General features: G+C 29.5%; 1 protein-coding gene across 4 annotated transcripts; it reads left to right on the top strand.

Annotated features, from left to right (window-relative positions):
• Positions 1-611: 611 nt before the first annotated feature.
• Positions 612-21387, top strand: LOC111632895 (palmitoyltransferase ZDHHC16-like). Of its 4 annotated transcripts, XR_002757946.1 has the most exons (11): positions 612-707; positions 3412-3546; positions 6693-7009; positions 7088-7279; positions 7346-7463; positions 10173-10315; positions 10388-10459; positions 10534-10788; positions 19946-20016; positions 20087-20268; positions 20333-21387. XR_002757946.1 is itself a non-coding variant. In XM_023377418.1 (10 exons), the coding sequence occupies exons 3-10, from the start codon at positions 6794-6796 to the stop codon at positions 20214-20216; spliced, it is 1197 nt and encodes a 398-aa protein (XP_023233186.1). In that variant the 5' UTR covers positions 612-707; positions 3412-3546; positions 6693-6793; the 3' UTR covers positions 20217-21387. The 4 variants fall into 4 exon arrangements, 3 of the variants coding, with proteins under 3 accessions (XP_023233186.1, XP_023233188.1, XP_023233187.1); XM_023377418.1 differs by having other exon boundaries at positions 20087-21387; XM_023377420.1 differs by lacking the exon at positions 612-707 and adding an exon at positions 805-823 and having other exon boundaries at positions 20087-21387.
• Positions 21388-23337: the final 1950 nt, after the last annotated feature.

Here is a 23337-nt window from a genome sequence, read left to right as displayed (position 1 = left end):
GGATCTCCAAAATAAGTGCAGGGCCGTGGAGAGTTTTTTATGGGGCCCGGGGTAGAGCCGGTTCCCTTTTGCTATACTTTTTAAATAGCTGAAATATGAAGAATGCTTCTTTATCAATAGAAAGTAGTTTTAAAGATTTTATTTTTCGTAATTCGTAATTTTCGTAAAAGTAGCATTAATTTATACGGATAGGAACTAGAATCCCTAAGTTTTTTCTGGACCCGGGGAAAAGTCCCCATCTTTCCCCATCTCGACGCCTGTGATCTGACTTCGGATAGTTAAACGGCTAAAGTACCGCCGTAATACAACTGGATCGAATTTTCAAGGATTTCTCATAGTACTGAGTAGTCGAATTTGTCAAGTTTTATCTCTCCCCGCCAGACCAGAAAATACCCGAATTCATTACGGGATTGTTTAAAAGCCCTTTTAGTTCCCTGAAAGCGGAAAGAAAATAAAAAAAAAAGTTACTTTAATTTAGTATATTGAAGGTTTATCTCTTTATTATTATTTTATTAACTAAAACTATACCTATAAAAATAAAATAAAAATCTGAAAGTTTGAAAATATTAAATATTTAAAAATTTTTCTTGGTTGGCAACGTTTGTATCAATTTTAAATACGCATGTGCACATGTATTATAATAATCAGTTTCAGTTTGCCAAGTTCCACCTGCAACCTTTCTTGACTCATTCATTCATGGAGGAAATGTAATGAATAATATTTGGATAAATATATATACTTTTTTTTAATTAATAAAGTGTTATTTATGTTCATATGTAAATGTATATTTAAGATTGCACGAAGATATGATAGATATTATTCGGTAATTGCAGCTTTTCATAAATATTCATTTAGTGTCAAGGAGAGAACAATAATAATGATGATGTCAATAAGTAATTACCGCAATTGTTGAATATAAAATTATTCAATTTAAAAGTATATAGTTGTGCAAATATTTTAAATTAAATATTCGTAGTTATTAAAAATATTCGTAGTTATTAAAATAAATATAGCAATTATATGATATTTTTAATCATACACAATTTAAAATTATTCTAAAAGTAATAAATATTGAAGTTATGGAGTTATATAATTGAAAACCACAAACCCATACTCATTAAGCTTTACAAAGAAAAATCATCATTTAATTAATGTTTTGTGTGCACAATAATTGAAATTAACATATCCACTCAAATATTAAAGGGAATCATTAAATATTTGTTTTATTTCTGCAATCCTTATTTAAAGGTTCGGTAATGAAAATTCAGTTTATTATGATGAGCCAATAAGATGAAAGTGTTACAAAATGTTTTATCAGGCATTAGAAACATCTTATGACTTTAGAGTTAAAGCTGCTTTACCTTATCAGTTCTTTTATAGAAATGTGGCTGCGATAAAAGCAATTTTTATCGTGTAACGTAGTACAGTAAGTTATCTGGAGTTTCAAGTTTCAAATTAATGAACAATTGTATTTTTAGATTATTATAACTCTATATTAATGTAATATAATTTTCAGTTTTGACTTACCTATATGAAATTTATTTTTAAAAGTTTTATTTTTGTTACTCACTGAGAGGAATAATTTCAAATGATTCCAAAATCATGATTTTTTAGTATCTGTTTAATACATTTTGAAGTAACCTTTGCATAAGTTATATAGTGTTAAAAGTTAAAGTTAATTTTATTAATTTGTCTTTAATGAAATGGATAAAGATATTAATTAAATTATGATATTTTAATACTTTTTATAGGCCTATTCATTTTTGAATATATTAAGAATTGATAATTTAAAATTTAATAAACTTGTGGTTTAATTGTAAAGTGTATATATTATTATTAACACAGTTCAGTTTAATTAGGTACGTCGTCAACTTCTTTAAAATTCAAATATCTTAGTTGTAGTTTGTTTATTGAGGAATATTTGTATCCAAGTTGGCTTCTATATTTTACAGTTTAGTAGACAATTAAAATATTGCTTCACATTGTTCCTTATCTTTATTTTTGTGTCCTTTTTCTATATTAGATTCATTAACAATTTAAACATTCTTTTTCACAAATTTTCTTCTTAAAATAAGTTAATAAAATATTGATTTCAATGCAAAGTATATGCCATTAAATTTAATTTAGCATTTCACTTTATTTGGAATAATATGTAAGATTGTAATTAAATTATTTAATGCTACTTAACTATATCTTTTGCATTGAGTGTTAATTCTCTTAAAACTATATTTTGTAATAGAAATTTAATATTACAAAATAATAATGAAGCTACTTAAATAAAAGTTGTATTTATATCCCTCAAAAGTTACTTGATAAACAAATACAAAGCTTATGTTTTACTGATGTGAATGAATAAGTATCTAAAAAAAGATTATTCTAGTTTAATCATCTTTTAATGTACCTGATAATATTAACAATAAAAATAGCTTGAAAATGTTTTCATAAAACTGTAAGAAATGTTACTGTACAATACGGAATTTTTTATAGCTGTTTTGGTTTAATTAGTTTGAAGTGAGACTTAGCTTAGAGGAAAAGAAAGCAGTTGATACAGTACAATATGCTTTACTTTCAAACTTGTAAAAATCAAAACTCTATTAACACACTTCAGAATCTTTTTAAAAATTTCCTACAGAACTTTTTATAAATACTTTAGAATTTCACACTTAATGTCTAATTTATTTTCTGAAATGTACTTGTATTTGTTTGAAAATAAGCTTTCAGTTGATCCTAAAATATAAAGTATGCTAGATCTTTACAGTACAGCTTTATTATGACTGATAAAAAGTTTTCTATCATGATTTATGAAATGCTGTATAAGTGCCATGTATTTCCTTAGTTATCTCATAATTTAAATTGTATTTTCAGGAATGAAATCTTAGTTTGATACTTAATCTTTGGGAAATCAGACTTTCAAGTAGCATAACTTGCATATTAACAGTTTTCTAGGAACCAATTAGGTTTGAAAGTGGAAGTTAATTATGATTAAACCCAAAAACTTTTACAAAGATGTAATATTTTCAAGGCAACAATTAAAATTTTATTGCAATAACTAATGATTTAAAAAAATTTTTTTAAGTAATAAAAGATGATTAATTACCCACCTGGAATTATATGTAAATGAATTACAAATGTTTTTATCATGCTAAATCAAAAAGAGAAAATTCAACTATGGAATTTGATAAGTTATGCATTATTATACAAGTTAGGTTGCTGCTGTGTTTTAATTTCATATCTGAATGGTTTTAAGTTGAAAATTATGATATTAGTCTACTATTTGTGGTACAGTACATGCTATTCACTCTTATGGTGATAAATTTTCTAACAATAAAATTTAACATCATTAGAGTGAATTTGTGTCTTATTGATCTCAAATGATTTTTATAGTAGCTAATAATTTGTTTTTTATTTTAGGAATATTAACTGAAGAGAAATTTTATTAATGATTGACACTTAAGTCATGGATAAAAGTTAAACAACAATAAATTACAAGAAATCAAAGTATTAAAAGAATGACTTTAAAATGTTTCTAAATGAAAGAAATTTAATGTAAGTCAATTTTTTTCTGTTTTCTTAATGTTTTTTATAATAATGTAAAATAATTAGAGTGTGAAAATTGTAAGTACTGTGTTTAAATGCATGAAAGATATTCAAATTTATTTTTTTTTACAATAAAGATTGTATTTATTAAACACTAAAATAGTGTTCCATCTAACTAACACTAAAATAGTGTGGTTGAGATTACAGGATGATCTGAAATATATACTATAACCACTTACAATTCAAACCTTGTGGATAATTATTGCATTTAGAAATAAGTTTTATTCATAACACTTTTTTTTACAATATTTATTTTGGCCAAATAACTAATTTACAACTGAAGAGGACCAAGCTAGTTATTTGGCCAAAGTGCATATTGTAAAAAAGAAATGTTATTGAATAAAACATATTTCTAAATGCAATAATTATCCACAAAGTTTCAATTGTAAGTGGTTATAGTATAAATTTCAGATCATTATTTAATCTAAGCACACTATTTTAGTGTATATATAAACATTTTTAATTAATAATTTTTAATAAATAATTATTATTATTTAAAAAAAAATAGGAAATACTTAAAAACCATCCCTCTTTGTTTCAAAATAATATTTATTGGTAACTATCACTCATTAGGAAATATAAGTTTAAAAAAATTAATTATATATGTATTATACACAAGGGTCCTCAATATATTTTGTAGCTATGTTTAAAACAACAATGACTTAAATGAAGTGAGGTATGTCAGGCATTAATTTCCCATTGAACCAATGCTTTATTGGAAAATACATTCCAGACGAACTAACTTAAAAAGTTCAATTTCTTTAAATTATAATTGTAAGTAATAAGCTGTTATACGGTTTATTACTTACAAATATAATTTAAGGAAGTTACTTTTAGTCCATTTAATCATTACTAATTTTATTCAATGTTAAATATAAAAAGCTGATGTTTATATGAAAACATATAGGAATACAAATAGGAAATACTTAAAAACTTCAAATGTGATGAAACATAGTCCTTCAAAAATTGTGTTTTGCTCATTATATCTTTATAATATGTCCTTTTACTTCTCAAGAACGAAATAAAGTCATACAATGGAGTTAACCTTTATTTTAAAACACAAATCAACAGCTTTCCTATCCAGCAGAACTAGATTTATTTTTGGCCCCTCCTTTATAGGACTTCAGGCGACAACAACATAGAAGAGAATGTCCATTTCAATACAAAAACAAAAATGGAACATTCTCAAATAGAACATGTTTATTTAAGTTGGAGAATGTCCATTTCAATGTATATTTGGAAAAGGAACTTCAAAAAACATGTTTAATTCAAATAAAATGTACCAAAGAAAGGAAATTATAAAGGAATAAATATACAAAGTAAAAGAAATAAAATTTGAAGACTAAAATAACATATACAGGTATCCCTCATACAATACAGTTTTAAAATTGGGGATATTCTTCATATAACACGATTTTAGGTTTTGCTCTAACATGCTTTTGGAAATCCTCCATACAAAATTTCTCAATTTTCAAGTGTAAACCTTGTTGTTCTATATTTTTTTCTTAATTCAAGTAAGCACATGTGTTGTCTCAAATTTGCCCACAGATTTTAGAATATTGAAATTTTTAAATTATTTTGTGTTTTTCATCAGATTTACTTTAATGAAAACTGATAGGAAAGTTAGTGCAATTGTTTTCTTCCTTGTCCTATCAACTAGGTGTTGTTGTTGTTGCTATCAGACTTTAGCTATTAAGACCATCACTTAGTTCTTTTTTATAGATTAAATAAACTTTAACCTTTGTATTTAGTAAACATTTTTAGGTTAGTGTTGTTAAACTTTTTTTAACTGTAGATAAGCAATCATTCATAAAATGATGAATGAATTATGGCAGAATCTTAGTTCTCAAACAATTCAGTATTCAAACACAAATTCTGGAAAAAAAGTCAATTGGTACTCAACTGAACAAACAGCCTGCTAGAACAAATTTTTGATTAATTAATAACATTTTTATTTCCTCATCCTTAAAAATTTTTTGTGTTAAAAATAAAAAATATTAAAATGTTGCTGATACTTCTGATTCAACAAAAAAGCTGAGATGTCAAGGATATTTTGTAAAGAGAAAATACCCTCGTTTAATTAAAATTAATATATTAATATTAATGTGTAATACAGTACTTTTAGTTGTGATTGTTAGTTAATTATTGGTTAGAAATAAATTATCAATTGTTTTAGTAAAAATATGTATTTTAATAATGAAAAAGAACAGCATATTTTTGCTAACTTCTGGAATGTAACTTATTTTTTGCATTAGTCTTTTGTTTTGTATAGCACAGATTTGCATAACACAACACTTTTTCAGAACATAACTACCATATTATATGAGGGATACTTGTACAAATAAACATATACAGACATACAGGAATAAATACACACAAAAATGTAAATAAATAAATTTAAAGACTATATATAACAAATAAGATAAAATATTGCATATATACTCATGACTTGAACTTTATCAAGGCAGAGAATAGCCTCAAAATATGTAAAACTTCAAAAATATCTTTCTGGAGGTTGCATGAGTAAAAAATATCATTAGAATATTTTTATTTGAGTTTCGTACTAATAATATTGTGCCACTTTCAGAGAGATTTCTTTAAATTTTTTTGCATTGAGGCAGAGAAGAGCATTAAAATAAAGGTTGACTTTTCACTATGACTTTGTTCCTGCTGTGTGGAAAAAAGGACAGATTATTAAAATGCACTTTTAAGATTTTTTTTTTGTTTATTACATGTTATGGCTTATTTGAAGTGTTTCTTATTTTATAGAATTTTTAATTACATTTATTGGATTTTGTAGTAAGGAAAAACTTATTTTATTGTATACAAAACTAATAATTGAATAGAGTATTTTCTAATAAAACAAAAATAAACAATTAAATGATTAAAAATAGTACTAAACTTGTAGAAAATATATGCATGGTACTGTACATTGTACAATAATATAAGTGTGAATATATTCAATATACATTGAGTTCAACTTCTCTAATTAATCATTAATCATTAAAGTATATTGGCATGTATATGTTGAGGACCCTCTCTACTTTAAAAATGAATTTATTTTAAAGTAAATTATTTCATTTTGTTTCTTTCAGACATTTTGTATCTTCCTTCATTATTTAATTTATTCTGGTGCTACCATAATCATTTCTATAAATAATACACTGTACATTTTATTTTATTTTTTGATGTATTTATGAAGAGATATCCTAAAGAAATGGTTCAAATACATTGGACTATGCATTCATGTATCAAACGCTTATGGGAAAGATTGAAATTCTATGGTTATTTGATAAAATTAACTTTCGTAACTTTATGTTATAATGAATTTGCTGATAAATTTTATGTTGGAGATACGTGTATGGAGCCGATGTTTTGGTTTGTTGACCATTTTACAAAGGCAATGGGACCAGTATGTATTGATAACCATTACTTTTAATTAAAATTTTATATCATCTTTATAATTCCATTTATTATTAAATATTTCTAGATATTTGTTGTGGGAGTAATCATTTTAACTTTATCTATGATTATCATTGCATATACAATTGGTTTATCATTCTGGTGGCAAACTAGTATCCCATTTACTATTCTATTATTGATAGTGGGAAATTGGCTTCTTGTTAATGTCATCTTCCATTATTATATGGCATTTATCACTTTACCAGGCTATCCTCCTGAGGTAAGTTTTTCTTTCATGTTACAGAGATGTTTGTTTTACAAAGTCTTTCAACTTACATTATTACAGGGAGCTTTGGTGCCAGAAGCTGTATCAATATGTAAACGTTGTATTTCGCCCAAACCACCTCGTACTCATCATTGTAGTGTTTGCAATCGTTGCATTCTTAAAATGGATCATCACTGTCGAATCCTTTCAGTTATACTTTAAGTTTACTTTGTATTTTAATTACGTTATTCTGAGTCTTACGTTAATTATGTTAAATTCTAAATCTTGAAATTATTATAGATATGTTGTTTTGTGTGAAAGGCATGATAATTAAAACAAAAATTTTATTTTTGACGTAAATTCTTTATATTACAATTTATTAAAAAATTTATCATTTTTACATTATTTAAATTGATCATATGTACCAAAATCATTATTTTATACTTCATATATAAGTATTATGAATTAATCAAATTTATTGGATAATTTATGCATAATTGCCAGTCTAGGGTGGTAAATTTGATGTATAATGCATTTCAAGTGTCCTTTATTTTTACAAGATCTACCAGAATAATAGATGTTGACAGGACAAGAGGTTATCTGCAGAATATGTTGGCAATAATATTTGCTACTGAAATTGATGAGTACTTTCACTTGGGAACAAAGAAGGGGCATCTCACAAATGTATACCAGAAATTAGTTTTTTCTGTGTGACAAACAATTTACTGTAGAAAATGTACCAAATATCACACTGTCTCTTAAGGAGTATACAAGAAAAAAAACCATCAATTTCAGGTTGGATACTGAAAGGTGCTTATGTAGAGGAAAGTGTAATTCAACCAAATACAAAATGAAAGAAAAATGATAAATGATGAAAAATTATCTAATTGAAATGTCATGATATCTTGCCATGTTTGAGTAATCAGTTTTATATTTTTTTGCAAGAAATTTTTTGATATTTTTGTACAAATAAAAAGAAATTAAAAAACACACTGACAAGGAGACAGCCAGACATCCTCTCTGATTCAAATGAAACTTGGCGAGAACATAGCTCTAAACACAAATGGTTCTTTGCCCAAATAATACGATCCACTTCTCAAGCGTTTTCAAAAAACAAGCCTCTGAAAACTGAGTGTTCAACTTATAAGTCTGGAAGTTTTACATATCATAAGAATGGCAGTAGTAGAGTGGATAAAGTTGTTGATCACGGAACTACTAGATATGGGCATGATTCTAGGCAACTTACATATTTTTTTAAAAAAACAAAGAAAAAACTGAACAGTTATTTTATTATTTTAGTATATCATTAGCCTTATTATTACTATTCTTATTCCTCATGTCACTTATCACTATTTTTAATTATTTTCAGATATTTTAGCTTGTGATTACATACTCTGTTAACAAAAGTGAATAAACTACAGACATTACTGCTCTTGGACGAAAAGGACAAGACCCTGATATGAAAATAGAATAGCATAGTTGCATTCTTTTAATTGTTAATGTTATGCACAATTTCCTCATGCACTTATGTTTGTTACACTACTATGCATATGTAGCTAGAACTATTTCTAAGATTATCAGCACAAAACCTTTCTCACTAAACCTTTGTACTCCTGTTAATACGGCTAGAAATTAGTGAGAAAGGTTTTGTGCTGATAATCTTAGTTTGTTACATTTCAAATAAAACAATACCACCATATCTGACACTCAAGTGAGGAATTAGAATAGTAATAATAATGCAGTAAAATAATAAAGTAAATGAAATTTGCAAAGGATCTAACCCATATCATGTGGGTTCAGTATCTATAACCTTATTCACTTGGCTATTGCCATTCTTGTGATATATAGAATTTCCAGATTTATAAGCTAAACACTCAAGTTTCAGAGGCCTGTTTTTTTGGAAATGCTTCAGAAGTGGGTCCAATTATTTTGACAAAGAACTATTTGTGTTTAGGACTACATGATCACCAAGTTTTATTCAAATCAAAGAAGATAACATCTCACTGTCTCCTTGTGAATGCAGCATTAACAGTTAAAAAAGACACTGAGTGTGGCTTTACTTTCTTTTTATGTGATATTTTGCATGAGGTTCAAAGCTGTATTTTGTACAAATAATTCTAATGTACACTGAAACAAATTTTTTAAGTTTTTTTATATTCAGATAATCTTTTTAATATTACTAAAACAAAAAATGTGTTTTTGATTTATTTTATTAAAATTTTAATAAAGTCACTTATGGATTTAAACAAATAACAAAAGGTGGGAAAGTTGTAATCTACATTTTGGAAATTATATAAAAATCATTGAATATATTACTTTTAAACTCACCTGGTGATTAGTGATTATGATTATACTGTAAAAGTAATTATGCATAATCACTGGTTAATTACTTTTACTGCAACATTACATTAAAACTTTTGTTTAATTCTGTAATGTTAGGCCCTCTTCAATAAGCTGAAGAGGGCCTAAAACTAACCAAAAATATTTATTTCATGTAATAAAATATTTGGCAACTGGAAAAGCTGCTTGAATTTCTTTTATCTTTTTTGAAGTAATGAAATATCTCAAAATTGTTCACCCAAAATCTAATATAGATTTACCTCTTGACCAATGTAATTACTTTGGACTTTAATTGAAAATCCTTGAATCAGTATTTCATTAAACATCATATAATACTGAAATAATTGCAAAAAATATCCTTTGTAAAATATTTTATTTATATTAATTTGTTTTATTTGTCATTGCTTATAGATTTTTATATGAAATTAGTAGAGAGAGAACTCTAAATATGCATATGTCATTATTAAAAGAAAGACAATTGCTTATTCTAAGAAATTAATTTTTATAGATGATGATAAAGTTAGCATTCATTAACAAAATTTATTTATTTTTCCTTAACTATTTACAGCATGGTTGAACAATTGCATTGGATATTATAACCATAGATATTTTTTCATGTATTGTGTTTATATCTGGTTGAGTGTTTCTTTTGTCTTATTGTTTGGTATTCCTATTGCATATGTGCATTTTTTTGTTGAAGTGAGAACTCAAGTAAGTTCATAATAAATAATAAAACACATAGTGTTAAGCACATAATATAATATAAGTTATTGTTTCTTTTAGCCATTAAATACCACCATTGTTATTCCTGAGAACAAAACCCATCAACTTTCCACTTATGTCAAGTCAAAATCAGTTGAGTAAAAATAAAAATTTATGAATTATTTTTGAAATTGTTTCAAAAAAATTTTATTTTTTCTGATATACAGGAAAAATCTGATTTAGAAACTTTTATCAAAGAAAAGTATTCAACGTCTATTACCTCTACGACAGTCAATAATCGTTCTTTCGTTGATTACCTATATCATGCCTGTCTTGTTTATGCAGCTTTATTGTGCCTTGGTGTGTTTCTGGCAATTGGAGCACTCACAATGTGGCATGCTCGGCTAATAACTCGTGGAGAGACTAGTGTTGAAGCCCATATCAATAAAAAGGAAAGAGAAAGATTAGCAAAAGAAGGAAAGGTAATTTATTTTAGATATGACAAATATATTTATTATTTTATAAAATAAAATGTGCAAGAATAAATCAAACTATAGATGATGCATGCTGATAGTAAATTCAAATATATATTTATATAAATAAGTTAACTAAACATTTGAATTTGCAATTTTTGTATGCTGAAATGAAAATTTGCATAATATTTTTAATAACTAACCTGTAACTTTCATTGAAACTGAAAACTATTTGAAATCATTAAATCAGAAGATGGTGATGTAGTTTTATCAAATACCAAACACACAGCCATTTCCTTTAGTGGGGCTATTAAGGCTAAATTATTTATAATTTAATTAATAGTCTGATAATGGAATCTTGCTATTTATTAGGTATTTGAAATAATTAATCAGGTTGATTATATTTATTACAGTTTCTTCAACCTAAATTTTTAAAGTGAAAATAACATTTTAGGTTGAGATACTGGGCGATTCAAAAAGGGCTTTAAAATTCTATATTTTTTCAAAGTTGTAATCAGAAAAGTTATTAGGGTCAGTTATGTTAATTTACAGCAGTGATTTTCAATCTTTATTTTGTCACGGTACACTTTTAATAATTTAAAAATTTGGCAGCATTTCAGTAAGTATTGCAGGACAACCTGTGACATCATAACAGTAATTTTTAAATGCAGTTAGTTATTTAGGTCACATTTTCTAAATGCCTTGGTAACTACCAGCAGTTACTGGTAACACCAGTTACAATTTCCAAATGCATCCTAGGAAGGTAGAACCAATTGAACTACTTGTCTGGTGTTGCTTATGTATGGGTATGGGCAGTGGCAGCACACTTCAAAAATCTTGTGGTTGAGAATCACTGATTTACAGCAAAACATGTCAAGTTTGTCTCATGTTGTACAGAAATATTGTATAGGAATTTCACTTCCACACATTTAATTATTGATATAACCAACCATCCATGGTTACTCACAGTGCTGACTGGGGATGACTCCTATGCCCTTGGCCTATATACTCACTTACATGGCACTCAGCCAGCAATCACTTTACCCAGCATGGTGTAACTTATATATTTGTAATTACAGTAATTGTTTGGTTTATTAATAATGCATCGGGCTTAGTGATGTATACACAGAAATGTATCAAATTGAGGAGGACAAGAATTCCTGGACAACATTTCATCTTTGAAGGAAACTGCAACCCTTTGTAATTTTAAATCCAGTGAAATCCAGGTAATTTGAAATTCTTCAAGGCAGAAGAAATTTTCCCAGATATGCATACAGTAAAGAGTAATATTACATTTTCAAAATAGGACTCTTAAGCCTGGACTCCACATTACCTGAAAACAGAAACTCAGAAACAGAACTGAAACATAGAGTTTTTGTTTTAACTTGACTCCACTAGCACTGAAATGAACTTTATGTGGAAATGCGCCATCTGTTGATCACTTCTGAAATTGTTGTAAAGAGTCAAACATGGACGATGCTACGGATTTTGCATTCTTTCTCTGCATATTATTGACAAAACTATGTCTTGTTTATAAAATCATACTGTCGGTTTATGTTATCAGCTTAGAGGTATGAAGGAGTACATATCAAGAGTTGATATTTGGCACAGAGTATTAGGTGCCCAAATCATATGCGCATAAAAAAATCCAGACTTGTAGGTAGTCAGGGGACCGAGAACAGAGTCAAAATAAAATACAAAATGGCAACCTTCTTCTATTAGGTTGTTTGGAAAGTAAGTTCGTTTTTTTTACCGCTAGACGGATTAGTCGTATTTTTCCTGCCATTTTCATTCTAAACCATATTATCATTATATATTTTGACAGCTAGCATTTTAAGGCTTATTTGTAAAAAATTTTGTTTGATTTCGTGCAATTGTTTATTTTTTGTGTGTCATCAAATATGGAAGATCAGAAGCAGCATTTTCGGCATATTTTGCTCTTTTATTACCGAAAAGGTAAGAATGCTGTTCAAGTGAGAAAAAATTGTGTGACATGTATGGAGATGTATTGACAGAAAGACAGTGCCAAAACTGGTTTACAAAATTTCGTTCTGGCAATTTCAATATTGAAGATGCACAGCGTTCTGGACGGCCAGATGAAGCCAATGGAAACAAAATAAAGGTACTGATTGAAGCAAACTGCTGAATAACAACACGTGAAATTTCTAAGAGATTAAATTTATCAAATTGAACCATTTATGATTACTAGAAACAAATTGGTTTTGTTTCAAAGCTTGATATATGGGTTCCACATGTTCTTAAAGAGAGATGCTCTCTTTGGTGGGATTAATTAAGGAAATTTTTTTTTTGAGCTTTTACCAGACAATTTGACAATTGATTCGAAAGTGTACTGCCATGGAGTAAACAACTTGAGTAATATCATCAAACAGAAAAGGCAGCCAGAATTGATAAACAAAACTGGTGTAGTGTTTTACCATGATGATGTCAATTTTCACACAAGTTAGGTAACTGGTCAGAAACTGTTATAACTTAGATGGGATGTACTATCATACAGACCATATTTACCAGATGGAGCACACTCAGATTATTACTTGTTCCAGTCTATACAAATTTTTTTAACTAAGACATTTACTTGAAATGACAATGTCAAAAGTCACTTGGATCAGTTTTTTGTAAGCAACGATCAAAAATTTTATGAATGTGAAATCATGGTACTACCAGAAACGATGACAACAGGTATTTGACCAAAATGGTTGATATATAATTCAGCAAAATATTTATTTATTATAAAAATATTGTGTTTTTTTCCATGGAAAAAAAACGAACTTACTTTCTGAACAACCCAATACAAACAGGCACCTCACCCCACCGAAGTCAGGTGGGGAGAGTACCACCCACAGTCATTCTAAGAAGTGAACTCTGATCTTAGGACTGAACACGTAGTTTCTTCTATGTTAAATAAAATTTGTAATCTAATTTTGTAAATTTGGGAGTGCTTCAAATATGACATTAAAACAGGGTGTCATTACAAGTAGGTTTTTTAACATTATCTAGTATAGTAAAATCGTGGGACCGATAAAAATTTGATGTTATTAGGGTTGTCATTACATTGGATGACGTTATAATCGGGTTAAACTGTTTATTGTTTGTGCAAAATAAAAAAATAATTTCGGATGATACAATAGCCACGATTGTTTTTTTCAAATATGGGAAATTTTCGTTACGCGTCGACAAAAATTCAACCCAGGCTGACACACAATGGAGAGAAATTTCGAAATTGGATAGCTTAATTTCATCAAAAATGCATTGTGGATGACCTCGTGGCTGTGGCCGGCGAAGTTTGAAGACCTGCCTTGAGCATCAAAGTGATTCCGCTTAGTAGTGAGTCTCCAAGACATAGTCTTGTCCCAAATATGGTTTTGCCATTTTACTTGTTAACAATGAAATTGTTAATAATCTTTGAATTATTTACATTTTTTGTCGTACAGACATCTGTATTTTCTAACTTCTTCGATGAATAATTCCAAATCTATTTATTTCCTCATTGTTTTTGCTACACTTTCTACTATTATGACAATCAAACACACGTAACTAATGCATGTAACTATGTGTCACAAATCCTTGCGTTTTTATTGGTTGCAGTACGACAGAAGTGCAGAACGAAAATGGAAAAGTTAAATCATTTTTAACTCTACTTTCAGTCTTGTTTCTGTCCAACTGAATGTTCTAAAACCGAAAGTTTCGTTCAGTTTTACGATTATGTTGTGAATTCCAGTAATGTGGAGTCCAGGCTTTACTATATTTTTCAACAACAGCAGAATTACATGCTTACATATCTGAATTTTTCAAAAAGTTGATAATGTTAAGTAAGTGGTTTTTGGCTTCAAGTTGGACTCAACAGGATAGTTTATTTTCTGTCCATTTCATAGGGTTGATTGTTGCGACTTTATATAACAGCATTTAGTAAAATAAATCTAAAATTTGAGGAAAAATTTGGAAGTCTCTGTCTCTTTACAATATGTATATATGAAAAAATATTCTTTTACCATTGTGATTGCCTTGAAGAGCATTTTTGAATGATCTGTGTTTCAACTGGTTTTAAAATTGCAAAGGGTTGCAGTTCCGTTGTTAGTGAAAACCCATAACTGTAGGATTTAGGGCTAAAAAATTTCAAAAACAACTGTTGAACATGCTTGTGATAGTATTTTTGCTAAGAGCAAAAACACTCATTTTTGTCCTTTTCAATTAGGGATGACTCTCTAATTTAAAAAGGATTGTTGTGTATCTAGATAAGTGGAAAAATTCTCATTCCACAATTAAATGATGATAATTCAGAAAGATGCATGCATTTTAAGCAAGACAGTGTCTACCATACAAATGTTTAGGATTGTTTAGGACCACCTTAATTTCAAGTGTTTATCTTTGCAAGCAAAGGTAAACACTTGAAATTACAGTGATCATGCTATGCTATTGGCCCTATTAGATCCCTTCACCCATTTTAATAATGTTTATTAGAGAAATAGAGTAAACACTTGAGTTGGGATCAATGAAATTTCATTCAAATTCATCAGTTACTGAAAGAGAAACAGATATGATACTTTGAGTTTGACAAGAAATTGAATTCAGATGGGATGTCTGCTGTATCACTTATGACTCATGTCAATCCAAAATGACTGATTTTAAGTTAAGTCAGAATTAGTAGACAACATTGTCTTCCAATTTTGTAATCTACAACTTTGAATATAAAAGTTTAATCAGAACTTAGCTTATCTCCATTGAATTTCAAATAATTTCTGTTTGTATTTTGTCATAGTCTTAAAAATCAATAATATTCAAGAAATAGAATAACTTTTAATAATTTCTCTTCTATGTGGAATGCGTGAATAAATAAGTTATATTTTTTCAACAATTATTATACCTTTATTTCTGTCATATATTTTTATTAGTGATATAAATTGTTTAAAATTAAGGAATAATTCATGATTTTTCTTTCTGGCACCTACACCCAGTGGTGATATTCGAAAAATTTAACAAAGGGTTCACTAACAGAAAATTTTTCCTTAACAATTTTTTTTCACTCAAATGGTGCATTAGCAACATTAGCACAAAAACTGACCTTAAGATACCCATATAAAAGATATATATTACACGCAATGATAAAACTGACATAACTATGCAGTAAGTCATGAACACCGACAAACAAAATGGAAGTTTTGGTTAGAAATAAATACAATACTTTTTCTTGTGATATATCTAATAATAGACAGATGCCATCATTTCTCAAAATACAATATCTTTTTTATTTTGCTGTCAATAGCCCAACACGTTTTCTGCAGCCATCTTGTATTTTCTCGCATGCATGGGATTGTGGGATCTCTGTCAGTGGATCTAGTTTCAAGAACTCTCTTGAGTCGATCGCGACTGAACCTCGTTTCAGTTGAGGTTGAAATGATCGAGGGAGGTCGCACCAAGGCGAATGGGGTATAAGGCTCTAGTTTAGTAGTGTTACAGAGTATAATACGTATATTTTTTATATATTTTTTAAAAGAAACAAAACCAATGAGAAATGTTACGTGTGTTTAACAAGGTTTGGAAAACTTTGAAAATGTTAACAATGGATTCAGCCAAACTTGTGTGAACCCGCTGAATATCACCACTGTCTACACATATACACACAACAAATATGGCCCTTATATACTATTATAAGTGGAACCTCTATAATACTCTAGCAGAAGCAAAATATTGTCTAGTGCAGTGCTTTTGTCTACATCCTGTATATAATTTCAATTTAATCTAATTAAAACATCCAATTGTTATTCATTCACCTAAATTATTATTTGAAACTTACATCAAACTAAATTTGGTAGCAAAAGAAGAGATTGTTATGCTTACACAGATTGAAAATAATTTATAAAAGCAGCCACATTATCATAATAGATACTGTTTATTACAGTCTACCTAGTTAATAACTTAGCCTAATCCTAGTCCAATAATTTGGCTTTAATTAAGAATTGGATTTCGTTTACATTCCATTTGAAAAAATACAGAGATAAATAGACCAGACTCTAATTATGAATAAGTAATCTAAAAAGATGTAGTTCTCATAAAAGTTTTCATTGGAGCATATTACTCTAAATCAAACTGTTCAATTGAAGCTACATTTCATAAGCTTCCCTAATAAGTATGTTACACAATTTGTTAAAAAGTTTAGGGATATGTTAGAAAATATTATTTACAGTAGAGTGTCGTTTATCCGAATCAATTGGGGACTGGGGTTGTTCGGATAACTTATTTTTTGGATAACCAATTATGTACGAAAAAATATATTAATTTATCCCGNAGAGAGCTAAGTCAGGTAAATAGACAGGATGATCTAATTGGGTAATCACTTTTTTGGGGAAAAAATGTTTCACAGTGAGTGTACTATGACCTGGCCCATTGTGAAGATGAATGATCCATTTGTCAGGCCACAGTTTGGATCTTTTTCTTCAAACAAAATCTCAATCTCTGTAGTACTTCTAAATAGCATTGTTAGTTGACTATTTGTCCCTGTTCAATAAATTCTTGGTGGACCATTTCCTTGTAATCAAAAAAACACACCAGCATGGTCTTGAGTATGACATGGTAAACTTGGAAATATCCATTGCATGCTTTAATGTTTTGTTTCTGGGTCATACTATAATGTTTCAGTAGCACATTTGCCAATTTTCATGCAAAATTTAATATTAATATGTTGCTCTAAATTTTGTCACCCATTTTTATGCTAAAGAATGAACACAGATAACTATTACCTTCCCAATAGCAAATTAGCAACTAGCTCTGTCAGCTTGAAATTTACACACGTATTACGAGGCGTCCGGAAAGTAAGTACTGTTTCGTTTTACCGCCACCGCAGTGGTAGTATTGCAGTTCAGCATCTGTGCACACGTGTCTCTGGTTGATTGTCAGTCCAGCAACGCCATTAGAGCCAGATTGTGATGTTTTTCCATGTGTTAGTGAGCGTTCAAAATGTTTAAGATGATTGCCGATCCCGCCGACTGTGAAGTGCGTTCTGTAATAGGGTTTTTGAACGCAAAGAATGTTAAGCCAGTTGAAATTCATCGTCAACTTGTAGAGATTTATGGTGAAAATGTAATGAGTGATGGAATTGTGAGAAAGTGGATTAAACAATTCAATGCTGGATGCACCAATGTTCATGACGAAGGACGGACTGGCCAGCCTTCTGTTGAGAAAATTCTTGAAAACAGACGGTTCACAATAAGATTGCTTTGTGATGAGTTTCCACAAATTTCAAAAACTGTTTTGCATGATGATTGTCACAAATCAATGTTCAGCAGTGGCTGTCTTCACTGGCGGCATCTTTCTTTGAAGAGGGTATAGACAAGTTGGTTTCCCGATATGACAAATGTCTGAACAATGGTGGTAACTATGTAGAAAAATAGTTTCCAACATGCTCTTTCATGTAACAATAAATTTTGTTTTGAAAAAAGATTTTTTATGTGAGTTTTTCCAAAACGGTACTTACTTTCGAACACGCCTCGTACATATGGAGTGTTCAGAAGTTCCTGGAAAGTGGTTATTATTCATAAACAGAATGCTATATTTCTAATAAAATTGTTGTGACTTGTTTTATCAGGTATTTGCATCTGGCCTCAGACTTTTTTTAATGTCTTTTAAATTTGGGAATAAAAAAAGACTTTTGTCAGCAGTCACTAGATCAAGTGAAACATTTTATAGTGCAGTGGCTAGAATCAAAGAGCAGGGATTTGTACTGGAAGAACTTAGAAGGGTGGGAACACATTTTGGAACATATGTTTTATATTTATTTTTCGACATATTTTATTTAAACACTAAATTAAATTTGCTCTCTTTGTATTTAGATTTTCCAGGAACTTTTTAAATTTGCCTCGCTAATTGTTGTAGAAAGTTTGATAGTGAGGTTGAGGCCAAAGTTTTAAACGTGAAAACGTGTACGTCAGATGTTCAGCGCCACTTTCCTGTAAGCCTAGAAGTTTGACAATGGTGTTTGGATAATCAGTGAAATCATGCTTGATGTTCCAAACACCATTGTCAAACTTCTAGACTTAAAGGAAAGTGGCACTGAACGTCCGACGTACACGTTTTTGCATTTAAAACTTTGGCCTCAACCTCTCTAATATTCAGTCAAAAACTCTTCAAATCAAAAAATAGTAGTATTGTTCATTTTGAATAGAAGCCATTAAAATCTTATAATATCATTTTAGTTTATCATTTCCAGCAGAAACTACATGTTGATGTCCGATGGACCTTTTGATAGCATGTGATAACTTTCGTTTATCTGCAATATTAATTTAACTAACATGCAATTATAATCAAAATATACAGTCGACCCCCTATAAGATATAGATACGTTCCAATTTATTAGGAATCCGATTTCTTACAAGTCGTTCCAATCACAGCCTGTAAACGTGTCAAGTTTACGGACTACGGCTGATTGAAAGGTTTTCTTCCATAAAATTAATCGATTCTACACTAATCCGACTCAACATTTCCAAAATACGTATATTTTTTCGTAGTTTTATAGGAATCGTAATTATAGGGACCGTAATTATAGGGGGGTCGACTGTATTTTCATAAGATGTCATTTTACTAAACAGGAAAATTTTTAATCACAATTTAATGACTGAAAAAGAACACTTCAAATAAAAAAGTTACTACAAGTCCTCCATTTTTACACACATTTCTGAAGCATTTTGCATATACAGTAAAACCTTATTACATTCTGGAAAAACCACAAAAATAAAACAATTGAACCAGCTAATAAAAAGTAAGTGAAAATCTTTCTGTATTATTGACTGCAACAGAGATAATACTTTTACAAATGTTTTGTACATGTCTTTGCTCTTCATAAATATATACACTGAAATTTTTAATATTAATTGATTATCAATAAGTCAGTAAACTTTTTCAGCAATCTATTTGAATGTTTTATTAGCTTCAGAATAGATAAAGTTTCATAAATACTTTTACCTTCATATATTTGCATTACTCAATTTTTCCTAATGAAATATAAGAATATCAATAGGCCCTACAGATATAAGTTTTACTAATCATCATTCTTTGATGTTGATTGTGAACACAAAAGTATAAATTTTAATTTTAAGATAATAAAGTGTATATATATGAAATAATTTCTATTAGTTTTCATACACACATAATTTTTCAGACATATAAAAATCCTTACAATTTTGGACCAAGGAAAAACTGGATTATATTTTTAGGACTGACAAATGGGAGGTAAATAAAATTAAAATAAAAATGCTTTCACAGAAATAATTTTGTTGTAAAATAACATTTTATTTTTTAGGGATTTACGACATGTGTTATTTCCATCCCGACACAAACCAGATGGAGACGGTCTGCGCTGGCACACGCGAAACGAAATAAAAATTATCGATGATTGGAATGTTATCATTGATAGTGCCAAAGAGAAATGATCATTTTTCTACTTAAAGAATTTATTGTCATAGGATTTAATTTATTTTCAAAGTATGTTAATTTTTTTTACTTTGAATTAAATATTTAAAAATGACATGTATAATTTATAATTCAGATTTTGGCCATGAGAATGTGCTGTGCTGTAAGTTTTTTTTTTGTGGAGGATCTTGTAAATATTTTAAGTATTTCATAAAATGCAGAATTTATTTCTGATTCATCTTAGACCTAACCACTCTCATTAAATTTCTCTCTTTAAAATATGAGTGAGTTATTTTTCATAGAACAACTTATTACTTTACATGACAACCAAAACAAATCAAAGAATAAAGAAACAAATACATATACACAGAACTTATGTGCAGATGTTCATGACATGCAAGTGTATGAGGACTGGGAAATTGTTTATTAATGAAAATAGTAATTGAAAAGCTGATGTAGAGTGCTAATCTTTGTATTCCTCTAAAACTTTTAAAAATCCATAATTATGAATAGTTACTACAAACAGTTTTTAGATGGTTTGTTTGTATTACTTGGCACAAGAGCCATGTAGGCTATGCTGCATAAAGGATAAATGACAAATACATAGCCTAAAAGTTTAACAATGGCATTTGGTTCCACTGACATTCCAACTGGAATTTTTTACACTACCTCTGAACCAGTTGGATAAGTGAAAACTATTAATTCCTTGAAAAGATTGACAACTCACAAGAAAATTGTATGTGATTTGCATTTTGATTAAAGATTTCTTATTAAGAATTAAGTTCATATAATTGAGGGTAAAACAGTTGAGATTCCCCGTGGAAAATGGCAACTAACACGAGATGCTTATCGTTCGAGTTTTCCCAATTGCCCATCATATTTGCCATTTAAAAGTTCCTAAATTACTGCAGTCTCCAAGAAAAAGGAAAACTACTGCCAACATAAATAATAATTCAAAAGTTGCAACAATATCAAGTAAAATGACCTTTTAGTAATGTTTAAAAACGTTAATAAGTTATTTGCTTTTTAAAATAACTAGCCGATGGTGCAATTGAAGATCCATCAAATTCACCTTATGATGTATTATCATCACCACTATGTATAGCATGTTATAGAAATAGCATAAATAAGTTTGTTTGTTTGTTTTAAGTTATGGCAACGCAACACTTTGGCGAACACTTCTGCCTAGGGGATGCCTTCCGGGAGGTCTTTTTAAGAGAAATTGGCCCCTAGTCGGGCATTACAGACGTGGAGAAAACCCAGTAAACTCCACGTGGCCAGTTCGAACCCACGACTGAACTCTGTTCGGGGAACAAAGACCACTTGGCCACTGGTGGGTCCCTACATAAATAAGTAGTACAATTCTTTTGTCTCCATGTCCTTATTAAATTCTTTATTATATCATCATTGCCTACATTGGACTATGTTAATAGGACTCACTATACTGATGTTATTTACATTTTAGCAAATAGAGATGTTATTAAAAAAAAACAGTTTTATTTTTTACCTGTACCCTTTTATGTCCTTCGTCCAAGTTAACTCGGACAACTATTTAAAAAATCGTTTTTAAACGTTCTATGTCCGATATAACTCGGGAAAAGCTTATTTTGTATTCTATTGGATGTTTTCTATGACCTCAGCAAATTTTGTAATTTTACATCCAAATGGAAGTTGTTATTTTTGATCATTTTTTGGTCCCCTCCTATAGAAACATTACAAATGACCGAAAATTTCGTAATAGAGTATTTACTGTAACTAAGAGACACGTCTAGAAAACGGTCTTCCCGTCAGGCATTGTTGGGAGTGATCCACGAACATCCACCAACAGCTGTTGTTAAAAGGTCAACTAGTTGTATATACCAGTGTTCCTCAACCGGTGTGCGATCACAAGGTGAAAGGTGCGACATGAACTTTTAGATATCTATTAATTGTCAAGTTTTATTTATATATTTTTATTACAGTTGCTGTATTTCATTCTCTAACGCAGCACTAATGAAATAAGATGATTGTTTATTCTTTATTACAAGCCACACATTTTTATGTATTCTAAGAAATTGAATACTGTACTGTATAAAATAAATTTACTCACAGGCGTTTTGTTACCCTTGCCAATTGTTCTGTGTACGTGCTTTTCCCAAAACTACTGGACTAGCCCTACCCTTTATTACGTTATTTTGGTACTTGTCCCTGTTTGTTAGTGCTTCCTCAACTTTATTACTTTCTTCCTATACCGATTCACCGATCCATTGTTAGACTTCGCTTTGAAGAATATAGGTCCCGCTTCTTGCAAATATCTCAGTTCTATCTCAGCTGTGCTGTAAAGTAGTCCGAAAATTGTGATTGCTAGTCAGTCTCATTTTCTTTCTATTATTATTAGACTATTTAATTTTTTCAATATGACAAATTCCGTTTACGGAGTGTTCCGTCGACCAGTACAAGCACAAGTAGTGAAAGCATTGAGCTCCCCCCAAAAAACAAATATTAGTGCACCGGCAGTATAGTGATAATTATTTACCTTATGGTTTTTTTTAGTGTAGTGATAAAACATGCCCAATCCCCGAGTGTATTGTTTATGGTGAAAAACTTACTAATGCTTCTATGGTTCCCAGTAAATTGAAACGATATTTGTCAACGAAACATTCTTCTCTGTCAAACAAAGATGTCAATTATTTTCGTCGGTTGTTGGAACAAAACGAAAAAATAATAATAATAATAAACAAGCAGCATTCATGACTACAATAGTATGTGTTTCGGACGAAGTACAGGAACCGTAGTCGAAGTCGAACTTATCGTAAAGGCCAAAAAACCACATAAAATAGCTGAATTTAATGCCTGCTTGTAATGAGATAGTGAAAATAGTCCTGGGTTCAGAAGCTGCTAGTGAAATATCAAAATCCCCTTTTCTGTTGACACAATCACTCGCCGAGTTACTGAGATGTCCAGTGATATTGAAGACATTACGAAGGAGAAACTCAACAGCAGTCGAAAGTTCTCACTTCACATCGACCAGTCCACCGATTAGCGGCCACGCACAACTTGCTTATTCGGTACATCGATGGTAATGTAATAGAAACTAATTTCTTTTTTTGCAAACAACTTCCGGAGCGAGCCACCGTTGATGAAATACTTCGTGTGACTAAC

This window comes from Centruroides sculpturatus, unplaced genomic scaffold (assembly GCF_000671375.1).
Source record: "Centruroides sculpturatus isolate CEXI.00-Female unplaced genomic scaffold, Cexi_2.0 scaffold808, whole genome shotgun sequence".
Lineage (NCBI taxonomy): Eukaryota > Metazoa > Arthropoda > Arachnida > Scorpiones > Buthidae > Centruroides > Centruroides sculpturatus.
Note: the sequence above shows the minus strand (reverse complement) of the source record. Positions and strands in the feature narration are given on the sequence as shown.